This window comes from Hemicordylus capensis, chromosome 2 (assembly GCF_027244095.1).
Source record: "Hemicordylus capensis ecotype Gifberg chromosome 2, rHemCap1.1.pri, whole genome shotgun sequence".
NCBI lineage: Eukaryota > Metazoa > Chordata > Lepidosauria > Squamata > Cordylidae > Hemicordylus > Hemicordylus capensis.
In genome coordinates this window covers 248,284,647-248,304,733 of record NC_069658.1, presented here as the reverse complement: position 1 = coordinate 248,304,733, position 20,087 = coordinate 248,284,647, and the positions used below count along the sequence as shown (strand labels likewise).

General features: G+C 43.4%; 1 protein-coding gene across 8 annotated transcripts in view; it reads right to left on the bottom strand.

Moving 5' to 3' along the window:
- Nucleotides 1-489: 489 nt before the first annotated feature.
- LOC128343548 (zinc finger and SCAN domain-containing protein 12-like) overlaps nucleotides 490-20,087 on the bottom strand; it is a 21,690-nt gene continuing 2,092 nt past the window's right edge. For 5 of the 8 annotated variants that reach the window (XM_053292789.1, XM_053292788.1, XM_053292791.1 and 2 more), the window contains 6 exons: nucleotides 16,683-17,665; nucleotides 15,873-15,972; nucleotides 13,978-14,060; nucleotides 8,531-8,657; nucleotides 7,668-7,775; nucleotides 490-1,700 (listed from right to left, as the gene is read on the bottom strand). In XM_053292789.1, coding sequence (XP_053148764.1) covers nucleotides 721-1,700; nucleotides 7,668-7,775; nucleotides 8,531-8,657; nucleotides 13,978-14,060; nucleotides 15,873-15,972; nucleotides 16,683-17,378 — 2,094 coding nt within the window. In that variant the 5' untranslated portion in view covers nucleotides 17,379-17,665 and the 3' untranslated portion in view covers nucleotides 490-720. Of the gene's footprint in view, nucleotides 1,701-4,854; nucleotides 5,964-7,667; nucleotides 7,776-8,530; nucleotides 8,658-13,977; nucleotides 14,061-15,872; nucleotides 15,973-16,682; nucleotides 17,666-18,297; nucleotides 18,406-19,368; nucleotides 19,775-20,087 lie in introns of those variants that run through there. The other 3 variants (XM_053292795.1, XM_053292792.1, XM_053292796.1) reach the window with 3 other exon arrangements.

Here is a 20,087-nt window from a genome sequence, read left to right as displayed (position 1 = left end):
CAGCCTATTCTCATGAGCAGCCCAGGCTAGGTTAGGCTGCTCATGTGCAGCGCCAGGATCCATGTGGATCCCAGCGCTGCCCACCTACCTAACCCTATTTTTGACCCCAGCCTCTGTCCGAGGTTTAAGGGTGCAAGCATGCCCTTAACCCTGACACCAGGGTCGTGTGTTGGGGGCCTAGAATGCTTGTCGCATGGTGCATTGTGGGATATCTGGAGGCCAGGATGCATTGCCCTAGCCTCCAGAGTTCCATGCTGCCGGGCGTGCAGCGGTGTGCCAAAGAATGGAACGCTGATCGTCTGGGGGAACGTAGATTTATCCCTGCCTTCCCTCCCCTGCGTGACCTCCCAGAAGTGTGAATAGCCCTTATGTCTAGCAAAGGGAGGAGCAGAAAATACTGCAGTAGGTAAAGACTGTGTATATTCACCTAGATTTTTTTTAAAGTTGTTTTTCTTTAGTGCTTTGGAAACATGGATGCTAAGAACAGACCTTGTCAAATAACACCATGTTATATACAGTATATACTTTTTTATTGTCTACCTCACAATAGATTTATATTTCTGAGCACCAGCCGAGGGTTTAGCCTTTCCTTTGGGTTTTCTGTGACAACAAAATCTGCTAGCAGTCCAGACTAGCGGGTGTTAAAAATCAGGCCCCTGACTCTCTCCAAGTGGCCCTCCAAAGAAAAAAATTGCTACAGATCACAAGATATAAATTCTATCACTGCTCTTCATGGATGCTCCAATGCTTAATCAGTGTAGCTTTCTGACCAAAGCTCTTCCCACATTTGGGGCATTCATAAGGTCTCTGTCCCCTATGAGTTCTCTGGTGCCTGATCAACTTATCTCGCCGAGAAAAATTTCTCCCACATTCAGGACATTTGAAAGGTTTCTCTCCTGTGTGTGTTTTCTGATGACACATCAAATGCACTCTCTGTCTGAAGCATTTCCCACACTGAGAACACTCGTATGGTTTCTCTCCAGTATGAACTCTCTGATGTCTTATTAATGGTTCTCGAGAAGTGAAGCTTTTCCGACACACGGGACATTCATGCAATTTCTCTCCCGTATGAATTTTCTGATGTTTGGTCAAAGTTTGTCTGTGTCTGAAGCACTTCCCACATTGAGTACACTCATATCGTCTCCCTTCTGTTTGAATTCCTTGATCTCTCTTTAATACTTTTCGGTTTCTAAAGCTTTTTCCATCCTTAGGACAGTCCAAAGATTTCTCTCCCACATGGCTATTCCAATGTCCTATCAAATCATCTGTCCAACTGAATCTTCTCCTGCACTGAGGAAGTTCATATTGTTTTTCACTGGTCTGGATTCTATGATGCTTATTGAGGTACTCTTGTTGCTCAGTGTTTTCCCCAAACATGGGACATTCAGAGGTGTTCTGTCTGCTATGTGTCATAGTAAGTCCTGATTTGGAGAGGTATTTTCTGTTGTATTTGGAGGACAAGGTATTTTTTCCTTCCATTTGCACTGTGCTAATGGCAACCGTAAGTCCTTCAGCAAGCTCATTAGATCCATTTTCTCTCCTCACAGATCTCTCTCCTTGTTCTCTAGACTCACATCTCTGGTCACAAATTCCAAATGTCATAGGAAAATCCCACTGAGATCTTCCTATGCACACCCTGGGCGTTTCCTCAAGCAAAGTCTCTCCACGTTGATAGTTCGCCATCTTGATTTGCCCTTCACCTGAAGAGAGACAGAGAGAGGCATTTTGTCTATGTTCTGGCTACGCCTTTTCTCCTATCACATCTCCCTCTCAGGCTGATTCAGGATGTCTCTGCTAAACTCATATTTTCTCTCCAGGCTTATGAACACCAGGATTGTGTATGTACTTGGCTTAACCCTGATTCTGTTCCTGGAAATGGCAGGTTGTATTGCTTGTATAAACAAGACTATTTTGATTTATTTTGTATATAATTAATCTCCTGCTCCTCTAGTGAGCAATGAAATACCCAATGAGATTTATTTTGTATATAATTAAATCTCCTGCTCCTCTAGGGAGCAATGAGATACCCCACAGCAAACATGTTGCTTTCCATTCTATAAATCACACCTCACTCAATGGATTCCCTGTTGAAGGGACAAACGGGAGAGCTCAGATTTAAGCTCTGGGGACTGTGGTTTGTGAATGCATGAAGCTGCCTAATCCCAAGTAAATCATTCATCCATCTAGCTCAGTGATTCCTAGCCTGGTTCTTCCAGATGTTGCTTTCAGCTGTCACATAAACTAGGTTTCCAGGTTGCATAAGCAGCAGCAACATTGACAGCAGCCATTTGTTTTACAGCCTGATAGTAAAAGGTTTCTCATCCTTGTCCTGTCAAGTCATTGTTGACTCCTGGCGACCAGAGCCATGTGGTTTTCTTGGTAAAATACAGGAGTGGTTTACCATTGCCTTCTCCCGCATAGTATGAGTTGATGCCTTTCAGCACCTTCCTATATCGCTACTACCCAATATAGGGGTATAATGTTTCCCATATTCTGGGAAACACACCAGTGGGGATTCAAACCAACAACCTCCTGCTCTCTAGGCAGGTTGCTCCCCCGCTGCGCCATTAGGGAATATGGGAAACTCTTATATTGGGCAGCAGTGATATAGGAAGGTGCTGAGAGGCAGGGGAGAATTAAGCTTTTTACCACTCATAGGCAAATAGGCTTTTGCCACCCTTTTACCTTAAACAAAAAAGGTTTGCCTTTTTTATATAAGGTAAAAGAGGGGACTTTCTTCTTGCCCACTCCACTCTTGCTGCAGCAGCTGCTGCCCACAGAAAGGGGCAGCAAAATTTGAGTGGCAGCAAAATTTTACTGCTCCTCAAATTTTGCCGCCATAGGCAAATGCCTACTCTGCCTCTCCATTAATCCACAACTGCTGAAGGGCATCATCTCATACTGCGTGGGAGATGGCAATGCTAAACCCCTCCTGTATTCTAACCAAGAAAACCACATGGCTCTGTGGTCGCCAGGAGTCGACACCGACTCAACGGCACAACCTTTACCTTTACCTGATCAACTCAGCCTCCTCTCTTGCATGGATTCGCCAATGACTCTTCAAATGAACTCCATGACAAAAGTACCATCTATTCCAATAGACCAATAAAAAACTGCCAATGGTGGGCAACAGGCATTCTCATGTTCCATTAACGCACAATTCCCAATGAAGGTTTTCCAACACTCAAGACATTCCTAAAGAATCCTTCCTGCAAGGCTGCTTTTACTTGTAACCATAGCCTTTTAATGAAATGCTCTTCTACCCTCAGAGGATTCACATTTCCTTTGTTCATATTCTGGAGGTTTGGCTAAATGGAACTGCAAGACCTTCTGTGAGCTCACTGCATTTATTCAATTTCTTCAGTGCCTGCTCCTATTTCCCAGTTTTGCCCATGAATTTCAGCTGAATGTTCCATTGGGATGAAGGAATTCATTTAGAACACTAGTGTTTTTAAGCCCGTTGGATAACAGGCGCTAGTGGAGCTGTGCGCTCCGGACCCCCGCCGCCATTCCCCCTCCCGCCACCCCCCGCCGCCCGCGGCTCCGGCCGGGCCCACCGCTGCCCGGGCCCACCGCCGCATCCAGTTTCGTCCTCCGCCTCGTCCGGCGGCCATGTTGGGCGGCCAGAAGCGGCCGCCCCGAAGAAGCCGGGTAAGCGGCGCCGCAGCCAGGCCTCGGCCATGGCTCTGCCGTGCTGCGTCCTCTGGCCGAGGCGGCGGCTTTGCCGCCGCCTCAGCCAGTGTCCCCCACCGCCGCTTACCCGGCTTCTTCGGGGCGGCCGCTTCTGGCCGCCCAAGATGGCCGCCGGGTGCTGGCGGTCGTGTCTCCCTTGCTCTGTTCTGGGCATGCGCTTCGCGCATGCCCAGAACAGGCCAGGGAGGCACAAACGCACGCTTGGTGTCCGTCCACGGACGGACACCAAGCATTTTATTAGAGAGGATAATACAGGGGTAGCTGTTTCCAGCTGTTTCTGAACTACAATTCTCTTCATTTCCAGCCACAGTTTTGTGGCTCGAGAAGGTGGGAGTTGTAGTTCAACAACAGCTGGAGAGCTAAGGTTGCCTACCCCGATATACTGTGTACTAGTAGGAAGAAGCAATGGCTGTCATGCTGAGGAAAACCACCCAAAGTAGTTCCACTGAAATTAAAAGGGCAAGTTAAGAAATTCTTAGCTTGCTCTTTGAATGTCAATGGGACTATTTTCATCAGCATATTAGCCAATAAAAATTATAATTTAATATAATTAATTTGGCAATAAATATATTGTCATAGGCTTATTTATGAACAATTTATGAAAGGTTTCCCTTACATTTTTATGAATTTCGGATGAAATAGTAAATGTTTGATTTGTATTTTAAGTGTCTTTAATTATGATAATGTATGTGTTTTGATAAGCAAAATATTGTAAATTTAGGCATAATTTAGACAATTATGAGTAAGTTTTACAAAAACATTTTCCGCTGTTCACATTCTATACCATTTTTCTAGCTCAGCCCAAGCTCTCAGTCTTAATCTGACCTCAACACTTGAAGAGACAGAGAAGGGAATTTTTTTTAAAGGATGTACAACAAATGGAGATCTGCTTAAGACTTTGGAGAGTCACTGCCAGTTAGAATAGATAATACTGAACAAGATGGACCAAAGGTCTGTCTTTCTATAGAACAACTTCATATATTGAAGTCCCGCAGAGTCTATTTGGGGAAGGCCAGAATAGGAACACTAGGCTAACATACCCCATACCACCCTATCAATACATGTATGCTCATAAGCTAGCCCTACTGAGTCCATTGGGAAATCCATCCCAGTGGGTTTATTTTGCATCTGCTTCCTTTGTAAACACAAAAACACAAACACAAAGGTTTAACTTTTATTAAGAAATAGCTCAATTTTATTCCTTTTTTCCTCATTTGCCCTGACTCCACCCCACTCACTCTCTACAGGAGCCCCACTGGGACAAACCTCTGAATAACAAAACTGATACTGTACTTTGGATTGGAGGTTAAAGCCTGAAATTTGTCTAAACACTGGACCCTCCGACAATTAACTCTGTTGTATGTGCTCATGAATTATTTGATGTTTAATCAATGGTCGTTTGTCACTGAAGGTTTTTCCACACTCGGGACATTTGTAAGGTTTCTCTCCAGTATGAATGTTCTGGTGTCTTAAGAGATTTGATCTCTCAGAGAAGTGTCTCCCACACTTAGAGCACTCATAAGGCTTTTCTCCGGTATGAATTCTCAGATGTCTCTTCCAATCTCCCTTCTGTATAAAACATTTCCCACATTCAGGGCATTTGTAACACTTCACTCCTGTGTGAACTATCTGATGGGTCGTCAGCTGTTCTCTCTTGATGAAGCTTTTCTCACAGTGAGTGCATTTGTGATGTTTTTCTCCTGTGTGAACGTTCAGATGTCTCCTCAGATGTTCTCTCCGTCTGAAGCTTTTCCCACACACAGCACATTTGTACTGTTTCTCTTCAGTGTGAATGCTCAGATGTCTCATCAAGTGTTCTTTTCGTGTAAAGCTTTTCCCACATTTGGAGCATTTGTATGATTTTTCTTCTGAAGGCCCTCTCTGAGGTTTATCATGGTCCGATATCTGCTGAACATTCCCCCGCAATGTGGGACACTCATTTTGGTCTTCTCCAGAATGGTCCAAAACAAGCCCAGATTTGTGATAGTTCCTTTTACCATATCTGGAGAACAGCTTTCCCTTCCTCGTCTGCACTGTGTTTGCCCCACTATAAGCAGCTATAGAGTTTTCTCCAAGATCAAAGGAATCATTTTGTCCCTTCAGCAGTTCCTTTCCCTGTGTCTTGCTGGACTGACATCTTTGCTCACAAATCTCAGCTTTTATGGGCAGGTCTGCTTGGTTTTCCTGTGGGACTGTCCTGTGCTTTTCCTCTGGTTCATTTCCCGAACACTGAAGAGTGTCCATTTTGAGCTGACTTCCCTCCCCATCACCTGCAGAGACAGAAAGTCGTTCTGGTCACCTCTGTTCTAGATTCCTGTGGTCTCCTCCTGCCTGGCTTCCCTTCTGCCATACATCCCTCTCCACTTGATCCAGGATGTCTCTGCTCATCTTTTTTCTCCTGCAATTACCTCACTCCTCTCATTCTGTAAAGGTTGTCTGCATCCTGTGCTGAATAATGAAATTCAAAACTCTCTGCTTAAGGTAAGATGACTCTGCACTTGGGCACACTGAATTTGGCTATCTGCACAAATCAAGGAAATGTGGTTCTTTTGCACAATAACACTACTTTCCCTCTGTGTGCATTGTGGGGTTGTGTGAGAACACAGGAACAGAGGAAGTTGCCAAATACCTACTCAGATAATTGGTCCATGTAGCTCAATATTGTCTACATTGACTGATGGTAGGTATCAAATCTCCTGTCCACATCCTCTGGCAGCACAACCTAAAAAGTATCTATTATAATTGGACCAGATAGAACAATTGTAACATCGGTTACATAGAAAACTGCCTTATACCAAGTAAAACCATTGGTCCATCTAGCTCAGTATTTTTTTTACATTGATTGGAAGTGGCTCTCCAAGCTTTCAGGCAGGAGTCTTTCTCAGCCCTACCTGGAGATACCAAGGATTGAACCTGGGACCTTTTGCATGCAAAGCAGGTGCCTTCCTGCTAGAGAAAGAGCGAGCAGAAAAGGCAATAAATTGGTGACTGGAAACAGGCAGTAGGGTTGCAAATAGACCCCCAAACCACCTTTCTGATTAGTGGCCCAGAAGCATCCTTGTTGAATCCTATTTCATCCAAAACTTTAGAGGCTGTCCGATACAGAGTTAGAACCATGGTCCATCTAAGTTCATTACCTTCTATACTGACCGGTAGCTACTTTCGAGGGTTTCAGATGGGTCATCAGCCCTACTTGGAGATGCCAGAGATTGAGCCTGGGACATTCTGCATGCAAAGCAAGTGCTCTGCCACCAACTATGTCCTTTTCAATGTAGGAGAGGCATGGAGGTATGCTTTTGTTTGTAGGCCAGCCCCTGCCTCATGTGGGTCAGCTAATATCCAGCTATCTATGTAAACCACCCTGAGCCATTTTTGGAATGGTATAGAAATCAAATGAATGAATGAATGCAGAGCTTCAGAACCTACTTCCCAGAGCATTTGCTAACTAGTGCTGCATCCTTGCAGTCATTAGATGCAGTAGCTCAGAAGTACCAGCCTGAGCTGGCTAATGTTATTTTTATTGGGATTATTTCTTCCCCCTTCTATTCCCTCTTCTGCCTTGTTTGTTTAAATGTAAGTAATGCTGAGGAACTCAATTTTTATTTTTAATTGCACTGCACTTAGTTGTTGCCGTGCGTGACACAGCTTTGGGTGCTTTATGAACAATATCCATTGAGAAACACATATTAATAAGGGCTAGAAATGAAGGAATCTCACTGTCACCTTCCATGTTTTCTACACAGAATATATTAGAAGATATGTACTTTATATGTATACCCTGCCTTTTCATATTAAATGAAAATATGAAGTGGGTCTTTGTTGATTCTGCTTAATTCATTCTTCTTCTGCTAGTTGTGAAAAAGTGAAAGGAATTTTCATGGGATTCGAGACAGAAGAATCAGGCAGGGGTTTCTGCCATCCCTCTGAGGGAACTCTAGACTTCTCAAGCAGCAAGAAATTTTTGAATCCCTTACCTGAATCTTGGCCTAGGAATTTCTCACTTTCCTCTGGGGATTGAATGAACAGTTCTTCCTCTTTTGGGGAGTGGGAAGTGATGTTAGATTTGGGAACCAGAAGCCCCTCTTGAATGTGGAGAGAGAGAAAGAGAGATTTTTCTGGTGCATTTGAGAATATTATTCATAGATGCTTATCCTTATCTTTTTCTTTTTTAACTTAAGACAAAAAACAGTAAGATGCAAATTTTAAAAGATGCAAATGAAACAAATTGCCATAATATGCTATAATGTGACATATCTGCATCTGAGAACCAGCAGCCATTCACCCTGGACAGAGACTCCTTCTTCAAATATTTCCTTCCATGTATAGGGAAATATCACTGATTTCCCCTGCTTTAGGGAGTTGTTAGTATCCATGCAATATATGAAGTCATACTAACTCCCACCTTCATTCTCAGGCATATTTGCATGACAGGCAACCAACACAGACTTCAAACTATAGAAAAGGATGATGTCTGCCATGTTTAACAGTCGTTGCAGCAGTCAGCAGACAGGGTTTAAGGGAGAAAATAGGGATGAAAGTGAGGAGATAGGAGACAAGGTAAAGAAAGGGAGATACAGCTCCCTGAAAAAGAGAAAAAACACCTGATACCCACTAACCATTTGGCTAGAGCCCATATATCCACAATTCTATACACCATTTGATAGGCAGTTCAGTAGCAAGAAATGTTATACTGGGGGGATGTACTAAAACTCACATAGGTCTTGGTTTGTAGACTATTTAAGATTTGAAGAAGAGGGGGCAGGACTTCTCCATGTAACTCTTCTTTCCATTTCTACAAATGGTAATCAGGATTGACCTGAGAATAAAAGCTTCTTACCCAGAGGTTGTACATTCCCACCATCCTCCTGCAGGACTTGCCAGAACATAGTCTGTTGGCCTGCATGTATTGGAGTCTGTTCAACCATGTGCAGAGACACATCCGTCTCCTTGAGGTTCATCAGTCCCTGGAAACAAGCAGATATCCCACTCCCCAGTCAGATCCTGTTGCATGAGAAACAGTGTTGGCACAGCCATTGGCTCATACCCTTTAATTCCAGCATCCAGAAATGTTACATTTATCGTCTACTCATAAACATACAACAAAATAATGAGGAAAATCCATCCTTTAGCATATTTTAATCACCCTGAATAATTATGGGGGATGTCGGTGGAGAAATCCTCCCCATTTAATAAAGGATGTAGTACGATTTTAAACTACACATCGTAAGTGAGAGGAAGCCAGTGTAAAGAAAAAATGAAGAAGAACAACACAGCAGTGGTTTTAAATGGGACAAAGGAAGATCAGCAATGGGGCCATTGCAATCATCAAGCCTAGATAAAATGAGAGTAAATAAGAACTTCAGAAAGAAAAAAACATTTTTGAAAATATTGGTAAGTTCAATACCTTCGATTTTCCCTTTAGAAAGGCCAAAATTTCTAGTTTATGTATGATGGTTAACTGAAAGTAGAATCACTTAGGCTTTTCTGTAGACACATCACTCTCAAGTATTCTTTTAATAACCAGAATTCTTGGTCTTTCTAAAAGGGAAAAATTACACCCAGAGGTATCCTGAATTTTGCTGGACATTTCTTTCCCGTGTCATATCAGGACCTCCATGATGGTCCATGGGAGCAGCCCTGCCTTGAGGGAAGTCAGGAGTTGGGCTTATTTAATTTTTCCATAAATTTATTTAAATTACCTATAAATTTAATTAATTTATCTATAAAACTTTATAATAGCAGTCAAGACTGTTTATGCTCAATAAACACCAACTATTCACCAACTATTCCTACAGTGAAAGAATGCTTGATTAAAGCATTGAAAATAGCTGAAAAGGACAAGCAGACAGAAAGAGTGTATGCTCAGTTTCATTTTTTGCAATGGGTGTGTGTGTGTGACAGAAGGGTTATCTGTGAAAATGTTTCTATGGTTTCTTTAAAATAATGTTTGTTTGTAATAAAACAAACCCCTGCTAACTTGGCAAAGAGGCACCTTTTAATGTAGTGATTCTCTTTATTTAGCAGGGGGAGAGTAACTGGCCCTATCCACCCCCAGCACAGAACCTCCAGTGACTGTTGCTGGTATCTATCTTAAATTTCTTTTTAGATTGTGAGCCCTTTGGGGACAGGGGTCCATCTTATTTATTTATTATTTCTCTGTGTAAACCGCCCTGAGCCATTTTTGGAAGGGCGGTATAGAAATCAAATAAATAATAAAAAATAAAAAATAATAATAATAACATTAAAAGATGTCAATGCTGCACTTGCAGAGATAACAACCAATAATTTGCAAGAAACAAACCAACTAATGTACAGTGCAGCAACAATAACAACACAAGAGCTCGGATATAAGATCAGTGGACCTGTAAAAAAAGAAAGTAGTACATCACCTAAATGGAAGATTAGATTAGAAAATAAAATCTCCAGGCTTAGATCAGATGCTAGTAAAATGAAAGATGTGAAAGACAAGAAGCTGAAGAATGAAAACACCAAACAGTATCTGATCCAAAAATACCACCTAGATTCAAGGAAAATTAGAGAAGTCCTGGAAATAATAAAGCAGCAAATAGCAGTGTCAAAGAAGATTAGCAGATATGAAGCCAGAACTACACAACACAGGCAGAATCTCCAATTCCAATCGAATCAGAGACGTTTCTACCAAAGCATAGAAGGAGAAACTGCAAGAAACGTAGAAACACCAAATAAAGAAGAAACAGTGCAATTATGGGGGAAATTATGGGACAATCCAATAGATTATAATAAAAAAGCAGGCTGGATGAAAGAGGTCGAAAAATGTAACCAACAAATGCAAGATCTAATAATAACACCAGAATTAATAAGTGAAAGAGCAAAGAAAATTAAAAATTGGACTGCGCCAGGCGATGATGAACTGCTTTTGGCTTAAACACCTAACTTTTGGCTTAAACACCTTTTTTGGCTTTTAGGTTTTCTTGGCTATTTAGGCTTTTGGCTTAAACACCTAACAAGCCTTCATAAACGACTATCAAAACAGTTCAATCACATTTTGCAAGGCGGTGATGTTGAACAATGGCTAACAACTGGGAAAACTCATCTCATCATGAAAGACCCAGCAAAAGGTGCAGTTCCAAGTAATTATAGACCGATCACATGCCTGCCAACCATGTTCAAATTATTAACTGGAATAATAGCAGATGAAGTGATGCAACACTTATTAACTAACAAACAGCTTCCAGTTGAACAGAAAGGAAATTGCCCGAACACCAGAGGCACAAAAGACCAGCTGCTGATTGACAAAATGATTTTAGAAAACTGCAAGAGAAGAAAAACAAATCTAAGCGTTGCATGGATTGACTACAAGAAAGCCTTCGATTCATTGTCTCACACATGGATACTAAAATGTTTAGAAACAACTGGTGTCAGCAAAAACATTCAGATATTTATAAAAAAAGCAATGAGCATGTGGAGTACACAGTTAACAATCAATGGTGAGACATTTGGACAGGTTAGCATTAGAAGAGGCATTTTCCAAGGGGACTCACTATCCCCTCTGTTGTTTGTAATCGCCATGACCCCACTTTCACAAATACTCAACAAAACAGGCCTCGGATACAAAACATCTAAAACATCAAGTAAAATCAACCATCTGCTGTACATGGACGATCTGAAGTTGTATGGAAAGTCCCAGTCAGAAATCGAATCACTGCTAAACACTGTCCATATATTCAGTAGCGATATAGCAATGGAGTTTGGACTAGACAAGTGTGCTGCATTAATAATGAACAGAGGGAAAATAAGAAAAACAGAAGGAATAGAACTGCCCAATGGAAGCAAGATCAAGAACCTGGAAGAGAAAGAACCTTACAAATACTTGGGCATTCTCCAGGCTGATAACATCGCACACACTGACGTTAAAAGAAAAATTGGAAGTGAATACATCAGGAGAGTTAGAAAAATCCTCAAGTCCAAACTCAATGGCGGGAACACCATACAAGCCATAAATACCTAGGCTATACCTGTTATCAGATACACTGCAGGAATAATAGACTGGACCCAGGCAGAGCTAGAGACGCTAGATCGTAAGACCAGGAAAATCATGACCATCAATCATGCTCTGCACCCCCGCAGTGATGTCAATAGGCTATACCTCCCTCGCGGCTCAGGTGGAAGAGGAATGCTGCAAGTCCATCAAACAGTAGAGGAGGAGAAAAGAGGCCTTGAAGCATATATCAAGGACAGTGAAGATGCACTTCAAATGGTCAATAACGCGAAACTATTCAACACCAATGAAAGAAAGCAGGCCTACAAGAAAGAACAAGTCAAGAACTGAGCAGAAAAATGGAGAAATAAGCCAATGCATGGTCAATATTTGCACAATATAAGTGGAAAATCAGACATCAGCAAGACCTGGCAATGGCTTAAGAATGGTTGCTTGAGGAAAGAAACAGAGGGTTTAATACTGGCTGCGCAGGAACAGGCACTAAGAACAAATGCAATAATAGCAAAAGTAGAAAAATCCACCACAAACAGCAAGTGCCACCTTTGTAAAGAAGCAGATGAAACAGTGGACCACCTAATCAGCTGTTGTAAAAAGATCGCACAGACTGACTACAAACAAAGGCATGACAAGGTAGCAGGGATGATACACTGAAACATCTGCAAAAAATACAAGCTACCTGTAGCCAAAAATTGATGGGACCATAAAATTGAAAAAGTTGAAGAAAATGAAGATGTAAAAATATTATGGGACTTCCGACTACAAACAGACAAACATCTGCCACACAATACACCAGATATAACTGTTGTCGAAAAGAAAAACAAACAAGTCAAAATAATCGACATAGCAATACCAGGGGATAGCAGAATAGAAGAAAAAGAAATAGAAAAAATCACCAAATACAAAGATCTACAAATTGAAATTGAAAGGCTGTGGCAGAAGAAGGCCAAAATAATCCCACTGGTAATTGGCGCCCTGGGTGCAGTTCCAAAAGACCTTGAAGAGCACCTCAACACCATAGGGGCCACAGAAATCACCATCAGCCAATTACAAAAAGCAGCTTTACTGGGAACAGCCTATATTCTGAGAGGAAATCTATAACAACAACAACAACACTGACAATAAAATTCAGCTATCCTAGTCCTTGGGAAGGACTCGATGTCTGGATAAAACAAACCAGTCAATAACACCTGTCTGACTGTGTAAACAAGAGATAATAAACAAAAACCAAGTTATTGGGGCAATGGATTTGAAGCCAAAGAGCATTTTTACAGAACAGAGTAATAGATTTCTCAAAGATGATCAACTGAGGTACTAAGAACATATCAGCAAGCTTTTTTAGGACTCTAGATTGCAATTTGTCCAGCCTTGAACTTGAGTTCATTTAAGGTAGCTAGGTATTTCCTGTCTAACGCCTTATCAATTTTGAACAGCAAATTCTGAACTTTCACCACTCACACTTCTTTTGTTAAGTTGCACACAGTTTGATTTTTGGTAGAAAACAAGAGATAGAATCAAACAGTTCTGTCCTCTTTTTGTCATTGGTTAACATTTCACCAACCTTACTAGGCAGTAGGCCTTTGAACACACCTGAAAAAGCCCTTTATGTTGCTCTGCACATCAGTCCCCAGCCTCAGCTCATTATGAACTTTAGCTTTCCCGATACTATCCCTACAACTATGGACTACTTGTGTGTATTCATCCTTGGGGACTTGTCCTTCCATCTACATCTTATATAGATCCTTAAAAAACAAATTCAGCTCATCACTACGTTTTTTTATGTAGCCACATTGGCTTGTTTAGATGTCTCCAGTTTCTCTTCTCATTGGAAATGTTTGTGACTTGAAGACTACTCCTTCAGGACCTCCAACCAGTGTTCCCGGTAACAGGGATTCCCAAATGTTGTTGACTACAACTCCCATCCTCTCCAGCTGCAATGGCCTTAGTCTGGGGATTATGGGAGTTGTTGTCAACCCACTTCTGGGAATCATTGTTACAAGAAAACTGCCTCCGACCCATCTTGGGCCCTTTCATACGTTTGACATATAGCCTTGCCGTTGTCCACATCTGTAATACAAATATGTATGCTTTTCAACAAAAAATGTTCACACATTGGTTTACACAACAAAAGGAATGAGAAATGGTTCTCTGTTCCAAAGGGACTCGCAATCTACACAGGTAAGGCATCAGCAACAGCCACAGAGAGATGCTTTGCTTTCTCTCTGCTAGGTGCAAAAGAAAATCTTGGAAAGGTGCCTCTTTGCACTGTTAGTAGAGGCATAGAACTGACCCACCAGGAAATCATGTACCTTGGCTAGCCCAGCTTCAGTCATCTCCTGTCCTTCTGGAGGAAGCGATGAACTGGAGTGACCGGGACACAGCATTCTACTGCCTGCAAAGGTTGGAAGAGAGATTTTAGAAGGGGGAATTAACCCATCCATTCACCTTTAAAGGTGATCAGATACAAAGGAAGACATATTTCTTGCCCCTTTTAACAAATGCAAAGAGAAGGAAATCTTGACAGAGGCAGATTGTGATGGAGGAATTGGAAAAGATGCCCCAGTCAAAACTTGTGCCACTGTTAAAGGCCCGGAAGCCTTGTTCTCCTTTGTAGGGATGTGGAGAGCCAGTTTGAATCGAGCCAAACCGGGCCTGGTTCGGATTGAACCAGTTTGGCCTGGTTCTGCATGCTTGCAAATGGGAATCCAGTAAGGATTCCCCTTTATAAGTAAAGGGGGAACCCTATGGGGTTGAAAAGGGTGGGTAGGAGAGTGGGAGGGAGGGAGGTCACCTTACATGCTGCCGACTCATAGCTCCTCAGTGTGGTGGTAGCTCCGTTAGGCCCCACCGGTGCTCTCCCCCATCAGCGCAAGCCACACTGATGGGGGGAGCATCAGAGGGGCCTAGGGGAGCCATGGCCACCACACTGCGGAGCAATGCCGCTGCTGTGGTGCATGTGACCTCCCACCCGCCTGCCCCTTTTCAACCCCATAGGGTTCCTCCTCTGCCTGCAAACGGGAATCCTTACTGGATTCCTCTTTGCAAGCATGCAGAGCCGGGCAGATCTAGTTCTAGTGCACAAACTGAACCAGCCCACGGACCAGGCCGTTCAGTTTGAATTCAAATTCGAACTGAATTGCCCAGAGCAGTTCTGTGCACACCCCTACTCCTTTGTGCTCTACAGCAGGGGTTCCTGTTTCCCAGATGTTGGACTACAACTCCCATAATTTCCAGTTGCAAATAATCCAAGGCCACTGCAGCTAGGGATAATGAGAGTTGTAGTCCAACAGCATTTGGGGACCCAAGGATGGGGACACTTAACCTATAAGAAGACAGTGAGAGGTTCACCTTTGAGAGGTTCCACCTTTGTGCTCCTTATTCACAGCTGGCCCCTTTTTATAGTGAGGGTTCCGGTGTGAAAGCAAAGCCCAGTCCCTCAGCTAAGGACTCCTCACGATGTGCAGAGGAGCAGAGGCCTCCCAGTTAACTCCGCTTTGATGCAGCTACTCAAATCTTGCACAGTTTATTTCAACCATCTTGCAGAAGAGCTCTCTTGCGCAATAATATTATTTTAGCAAGTCCTAATCAAGTTATAATGGATCAGGAGAAAGTCTGAAAACCCAGGTGAGTCCTCTTCAAAGAGAGGTGTTCAGAAGATCTATATTCTCCTGTGGCTTTATCTGTATCTTGTAGAAAGAGACTTTTTTGTTAGAGATTATTAGCTGGTGGGGAGGGATGTTGGGGAGTGCAGCTTTTCTTACTGCTGTATGATAAGGAGAAAAGCCACAGGCAGAAAAGATGCAGAACCCTTAATAACTCAAGCCCCATCCAGTCATTATGTTGTATGTTCCGGTGTTTGTACATATGTACAAGTGTTTGTGTGAATAACTGTACCAGCATTCATTCTAAAAGTGACCCTGGTGTCTAAAATGCAGGATATGACAGGAAATGTATTGCTGGGCATGCATTCCACATTATCTGTGAATAACTGTGTGTACAGATCTGTACATGTGTACACTGATTGTATGGGGATTGAACATAACATGTGAACAGGGCTTCAGTGAACCCTTATCCAGCTGATAAGATTCATCTCTGTACTGTACAGATCTGTACATGTGTACACATTGTATGGGGACTGAACATAACATGTGAACAGGGCTTCAGTGAACCCTTATCCAGCAGATAAGATTCATCTCCCCATCACCGTTCTGCTTGGCTTCTTTGTAGATCTGGCTCTGCACGGCATCCAAGGGTTCCTCCTCTGCCTCCAGGGAATCCATGATGCACTCCTCCTTCATAGAACCCTGAAACAATTAGGACAATCCTACTCAGACCAGAGTTAAAAGACTGGGAGTGTAACCGACATGAGCAACATACACATGTTTCTGCCCTAAATCCTATTCCCTTTGGGGTATAATTCAGGCAGCCAAATATAGCTCTCAGCAGCTCACGAGGCTATTCCATAGAAAAGCAGACTATGCAATTGTGAGTTCTATGCAGAATACTCATTTCCCCACCCCATCCCAGCTCCCGAGCTTTTAAAATGGATATGGCAGGCAGAATTCCTACAGTTCTACGCTCCATCGATCACTGAAGCTACAGGCCAGCAAGAGCTATACCTTTGGACTTATTCTGCCATGCAGTTGTTGACAGTGCAGGTATCCTGCCAAAAACAAAAGGTGGCAACCCTCAATTTACTGTATGGAGGCAAGTAAGATACATTTTGTAAAAGATCATATAGAATATCCTGTAGGAATAGGAAATTCTGTAAAAAGTTTTTCTAGAATCAACATTAATAAAAGAAATGAAGGATTCAGTATTAAGCAACCACATGTATGGTATCACCTCTTTTTGTCATATCTAAGACAAAAAGAGGTGGCACGATACATCAACACATCTAAAACGACATAAGATCCCAATACGGTATCTAAAGACACATTGCTGATGTTTCCAACAACTCAGTTAACATTCTGCATTCTGTGAAAGCCTCTTGGAATAAATACTAAAACCTCACCTGCCATTTCCCTGTTTCTGCCTCTCTCTGGCTCATCAGGAAATCTTCCGCCAGGGCCACGGCCTGGGAACAGCTGTCTGGCCCACCTGCTCTGATCCAGCTCTGGAGTTCCTCTGGCAGGCTGGCCAAGAACTGCTCCAGGATCAGCAGCTCCAGGATCTGCTCCTTCGTGTGCTTCTCTGGCTTCAGCCACTGGCAGCAAAGCTCCTGCAGTTGGCTGCAAACCCTCCGTGGGTCTTCCACCTGTTGGCAGCAGAACTGCCTGAAGTGCTGGCGCTGTGTCTCCCTTCTCATGGCATCCCCTCTCAAGATGGCAGCCTTCACTTTCCCATAGTCTTCCTTATCTTTGGCTTCTAGGAGGCTGAAAGCCTGTTCCGCCTCTCCACTAAGTGCTGGCAGGAGCCGGGCTGCCCACTCTCCTCTAGGCCACCGACAGGCTTCCGCAACATGCTCAAAGGAGGCCAGAAAAGCCTTGGTGTCATTCCACGGTGTGGTCTCTGTCATCACATGGTTTCCCCATCCTGTGTGAATCGGCTGCAATGTCTTCAGGAATTCCTGCCATTGGGCTTCCCAGCGCTCTTGCATCCCCTTACCTAGTTCCAGTTTCCAGCCTGTTGTATGTTCACGCTGAACTACATTGTCTGTTTTTCTTGCTCCTTCTGGTGTGGTTTCTGCAAGCATTTGCTCTTTTAACATTTTCACTCCTCGACTGATCAACGCTTGCAGATCTAGAATTTGAGAACTGGCAATGACCCTGCCAGAAGGTTTATTCCAGGCAAACACCCTTCTGTTAAACCTCTGGTCTTGCCAATAACACACAGGGCTGATGTCTGCCTTCCTGGCTGGTCTGATAGTAATTCCAAGAGAATTATTCAGGGTTTATGAAAGTTACTTAGAGGCAGATGAGTTACAATTCTTGGTGGTCCACAGCAGTTCAAGGCCATTGCCTTCAGGAATTTCTGATCTGGAAATGGAGTTTCTCTCTGAGTTAAAGAAACACACAGAAACAGTGGGACATTTAACACATGTGGGCAGGCGAGAGAGAAGAAGAAGAACTTGCAAGCTGAATGGACTACATTCTCTCCCCTCCCAAAGCATAGAGGTGAAAATAAACTACAATATGAAAAGCCTATTTTTATACAGTGGTCCCTCTACTTACGAAATTAATCCGTTCCGAATGCACATTTGTAAGTCGAAAAATTCGTAAGTCGAAAAGCGGTTTCCCATAGGAATGCATTGGGAATGGATTAATGCGTTCCGGAGCCTAGAAAAAAGACCCAGACCCCCAGTAAGGCTTGCAAACTGCACAGGAACATTTCTTTTCAAGAATAAACAGGCAGTAAACAGGCAGGCAAGTCAAGGAAACTGCATGTAAAATTTGTAAGTCGAGGAAACCACATCTAAAAATTTGTAAGTCGAGGAAACCCCATCTAAAAATTTGTAAGTCGAAAAAACCGCATCTAAAACCGGATCTAAAACTGCCGTTTGTAACTCGAAAAATACTTATGTCGAGTAGTTTGTAAGTCGAGGGACCACTGTATACCATTTTGTAGGAGCCCCAAGAGCTAGTATGGACTAGGGGTTTGAGGCAAGAACTCGAAAGTCCCAGAGTTACCTCACAGGGAACACCCAAGAGAGATATGACAGCCATCTTTAAATATCTGAAGAGCGGTCTTATACGAGTAGACTTGTTCCCTGTTGTTTATCAGGGCAGGACTAGAACCAATAGGTAGAAATTACAAGGAAACAGATTCAGGTTAGACATGAGGATGCGTTTCCTAACCCAAATTGCTATTCGACAGTAGATTTTGTGTAGTGATGTGCTCTCCTTCAATGAAGTTTTTAAAAGGAGGCTGAATGTCCACCTGGCAAGGATGTTGTAACAGTTTCCTGCTTTAAGAATAGAGTTGGACTAGAATGCCTCCAAAGTCCCTTCCAACTATTAACATTCTATGATTCATCTCAGGCATAAATGTAGGAGGAGGCATTATTATTATTAAAATGTGTAGACTGCCCTAAACGCCCATCTTTGGCCGGTTTACAACATAAAACAGATTTAAAATGAAAAATGAAAAATGCATTAGACAAGCTCCTCTTCTCTTCCCCCACCCCCCAAGGATTGGGGAATGTATAGTCGGGATGTGCACAGAACCCCGGCCGGGCGGTTCAGAAGCGGCGGAGGTGGCGCTTTAAGGGCGGGGGGAGGGTGCACTTATCCCTCCCGCCGCTTTCCCCCCACAGGCACCAGTTTTTCCTAAAAACCTTTGGGGCAGCAGCATACCTCCCTGCCGCTCTGTTGCCCTCCTCGGCCGGAAGTACCGGGCGTGCATGCGCGCGTGTGCACATAAGACGGGCGCGCACGCACACGACGAGTGCTTGTGCACCTGGTACTTCCGGCCAAGGAGGGCAACGGGGTGGCAGGGAGGTACGCTGCCACCCTGAAGGTTTTTAGGAAAAACTGATGCCAGCAGGGGGAAAGTGGTGGGAAGGGTAAGTGCACCCTCCCCCCACCCTTAAAGCGCCACCCCTCGGGGTCTTTGAACTGGCCCCGTGTTCGAACTTGTTCGGAGGCCCATAAAAGGGACTCCAAACAGGTTCGTGCACATCGTTAATGTACAGACTTGCAGGAAGAACATATTCATATACATCCTTGTACTTCCACAAGAAGCAGCAGGCCAAAGGATACAACAGCCATTTTGTTCAGGGCCTGTCTGTCTCCTAGCAACAACCCCTACTGAAGGCCTGGGCCTTTGGAGGAACAGCTAAGGAAGACATTATCTGCCTCTTTCAGTTGACACAGAGCTCTGCACAGGCGCTGTGCCACGTGTACATACAGCATCTACATGAGCACAGTCACAAGCACCACCCCACATGAACATGCTCTGTCAGCCTACCACCATGCTGTCCACAAATACAGCATTTGCCTAAGGAGACAAACACTGTACTTGGGAAGAGATTCTCCCCATGACAGGCCACGCTCTCATCTCTCCTGCAGCCATTCAACAGGAGCCCTATTCAGACATTATGTTCAGTACTCATACAAGCACACAGTGAACACAGGTATGGATCCCTGCACAGGTACAGTTATACACACATTATGTTGAACACAGATACAACAGTACACTTCCGTTCTGTATCCTGCAACTGAGGATACACTATTACATTTGAGGATACTGTACCCAGGTTCACTTTTAAAATGAGCACAGGTACCATCACTCACACCAAAACACATATGTATAGTACGAGTGTACAGAAATCTGTACATTCCTGTAACATGATAGCCCTCTTCAGATGTTCAGAGCTCAGCGGACGCTCATGCTTATGAGGGCAAAAGCAGGGAGGAAGTCCCACTGTCCCACTGTCAATCATTCTCTTTTCCCCGAAAAACACATTTACGGTGCTGTG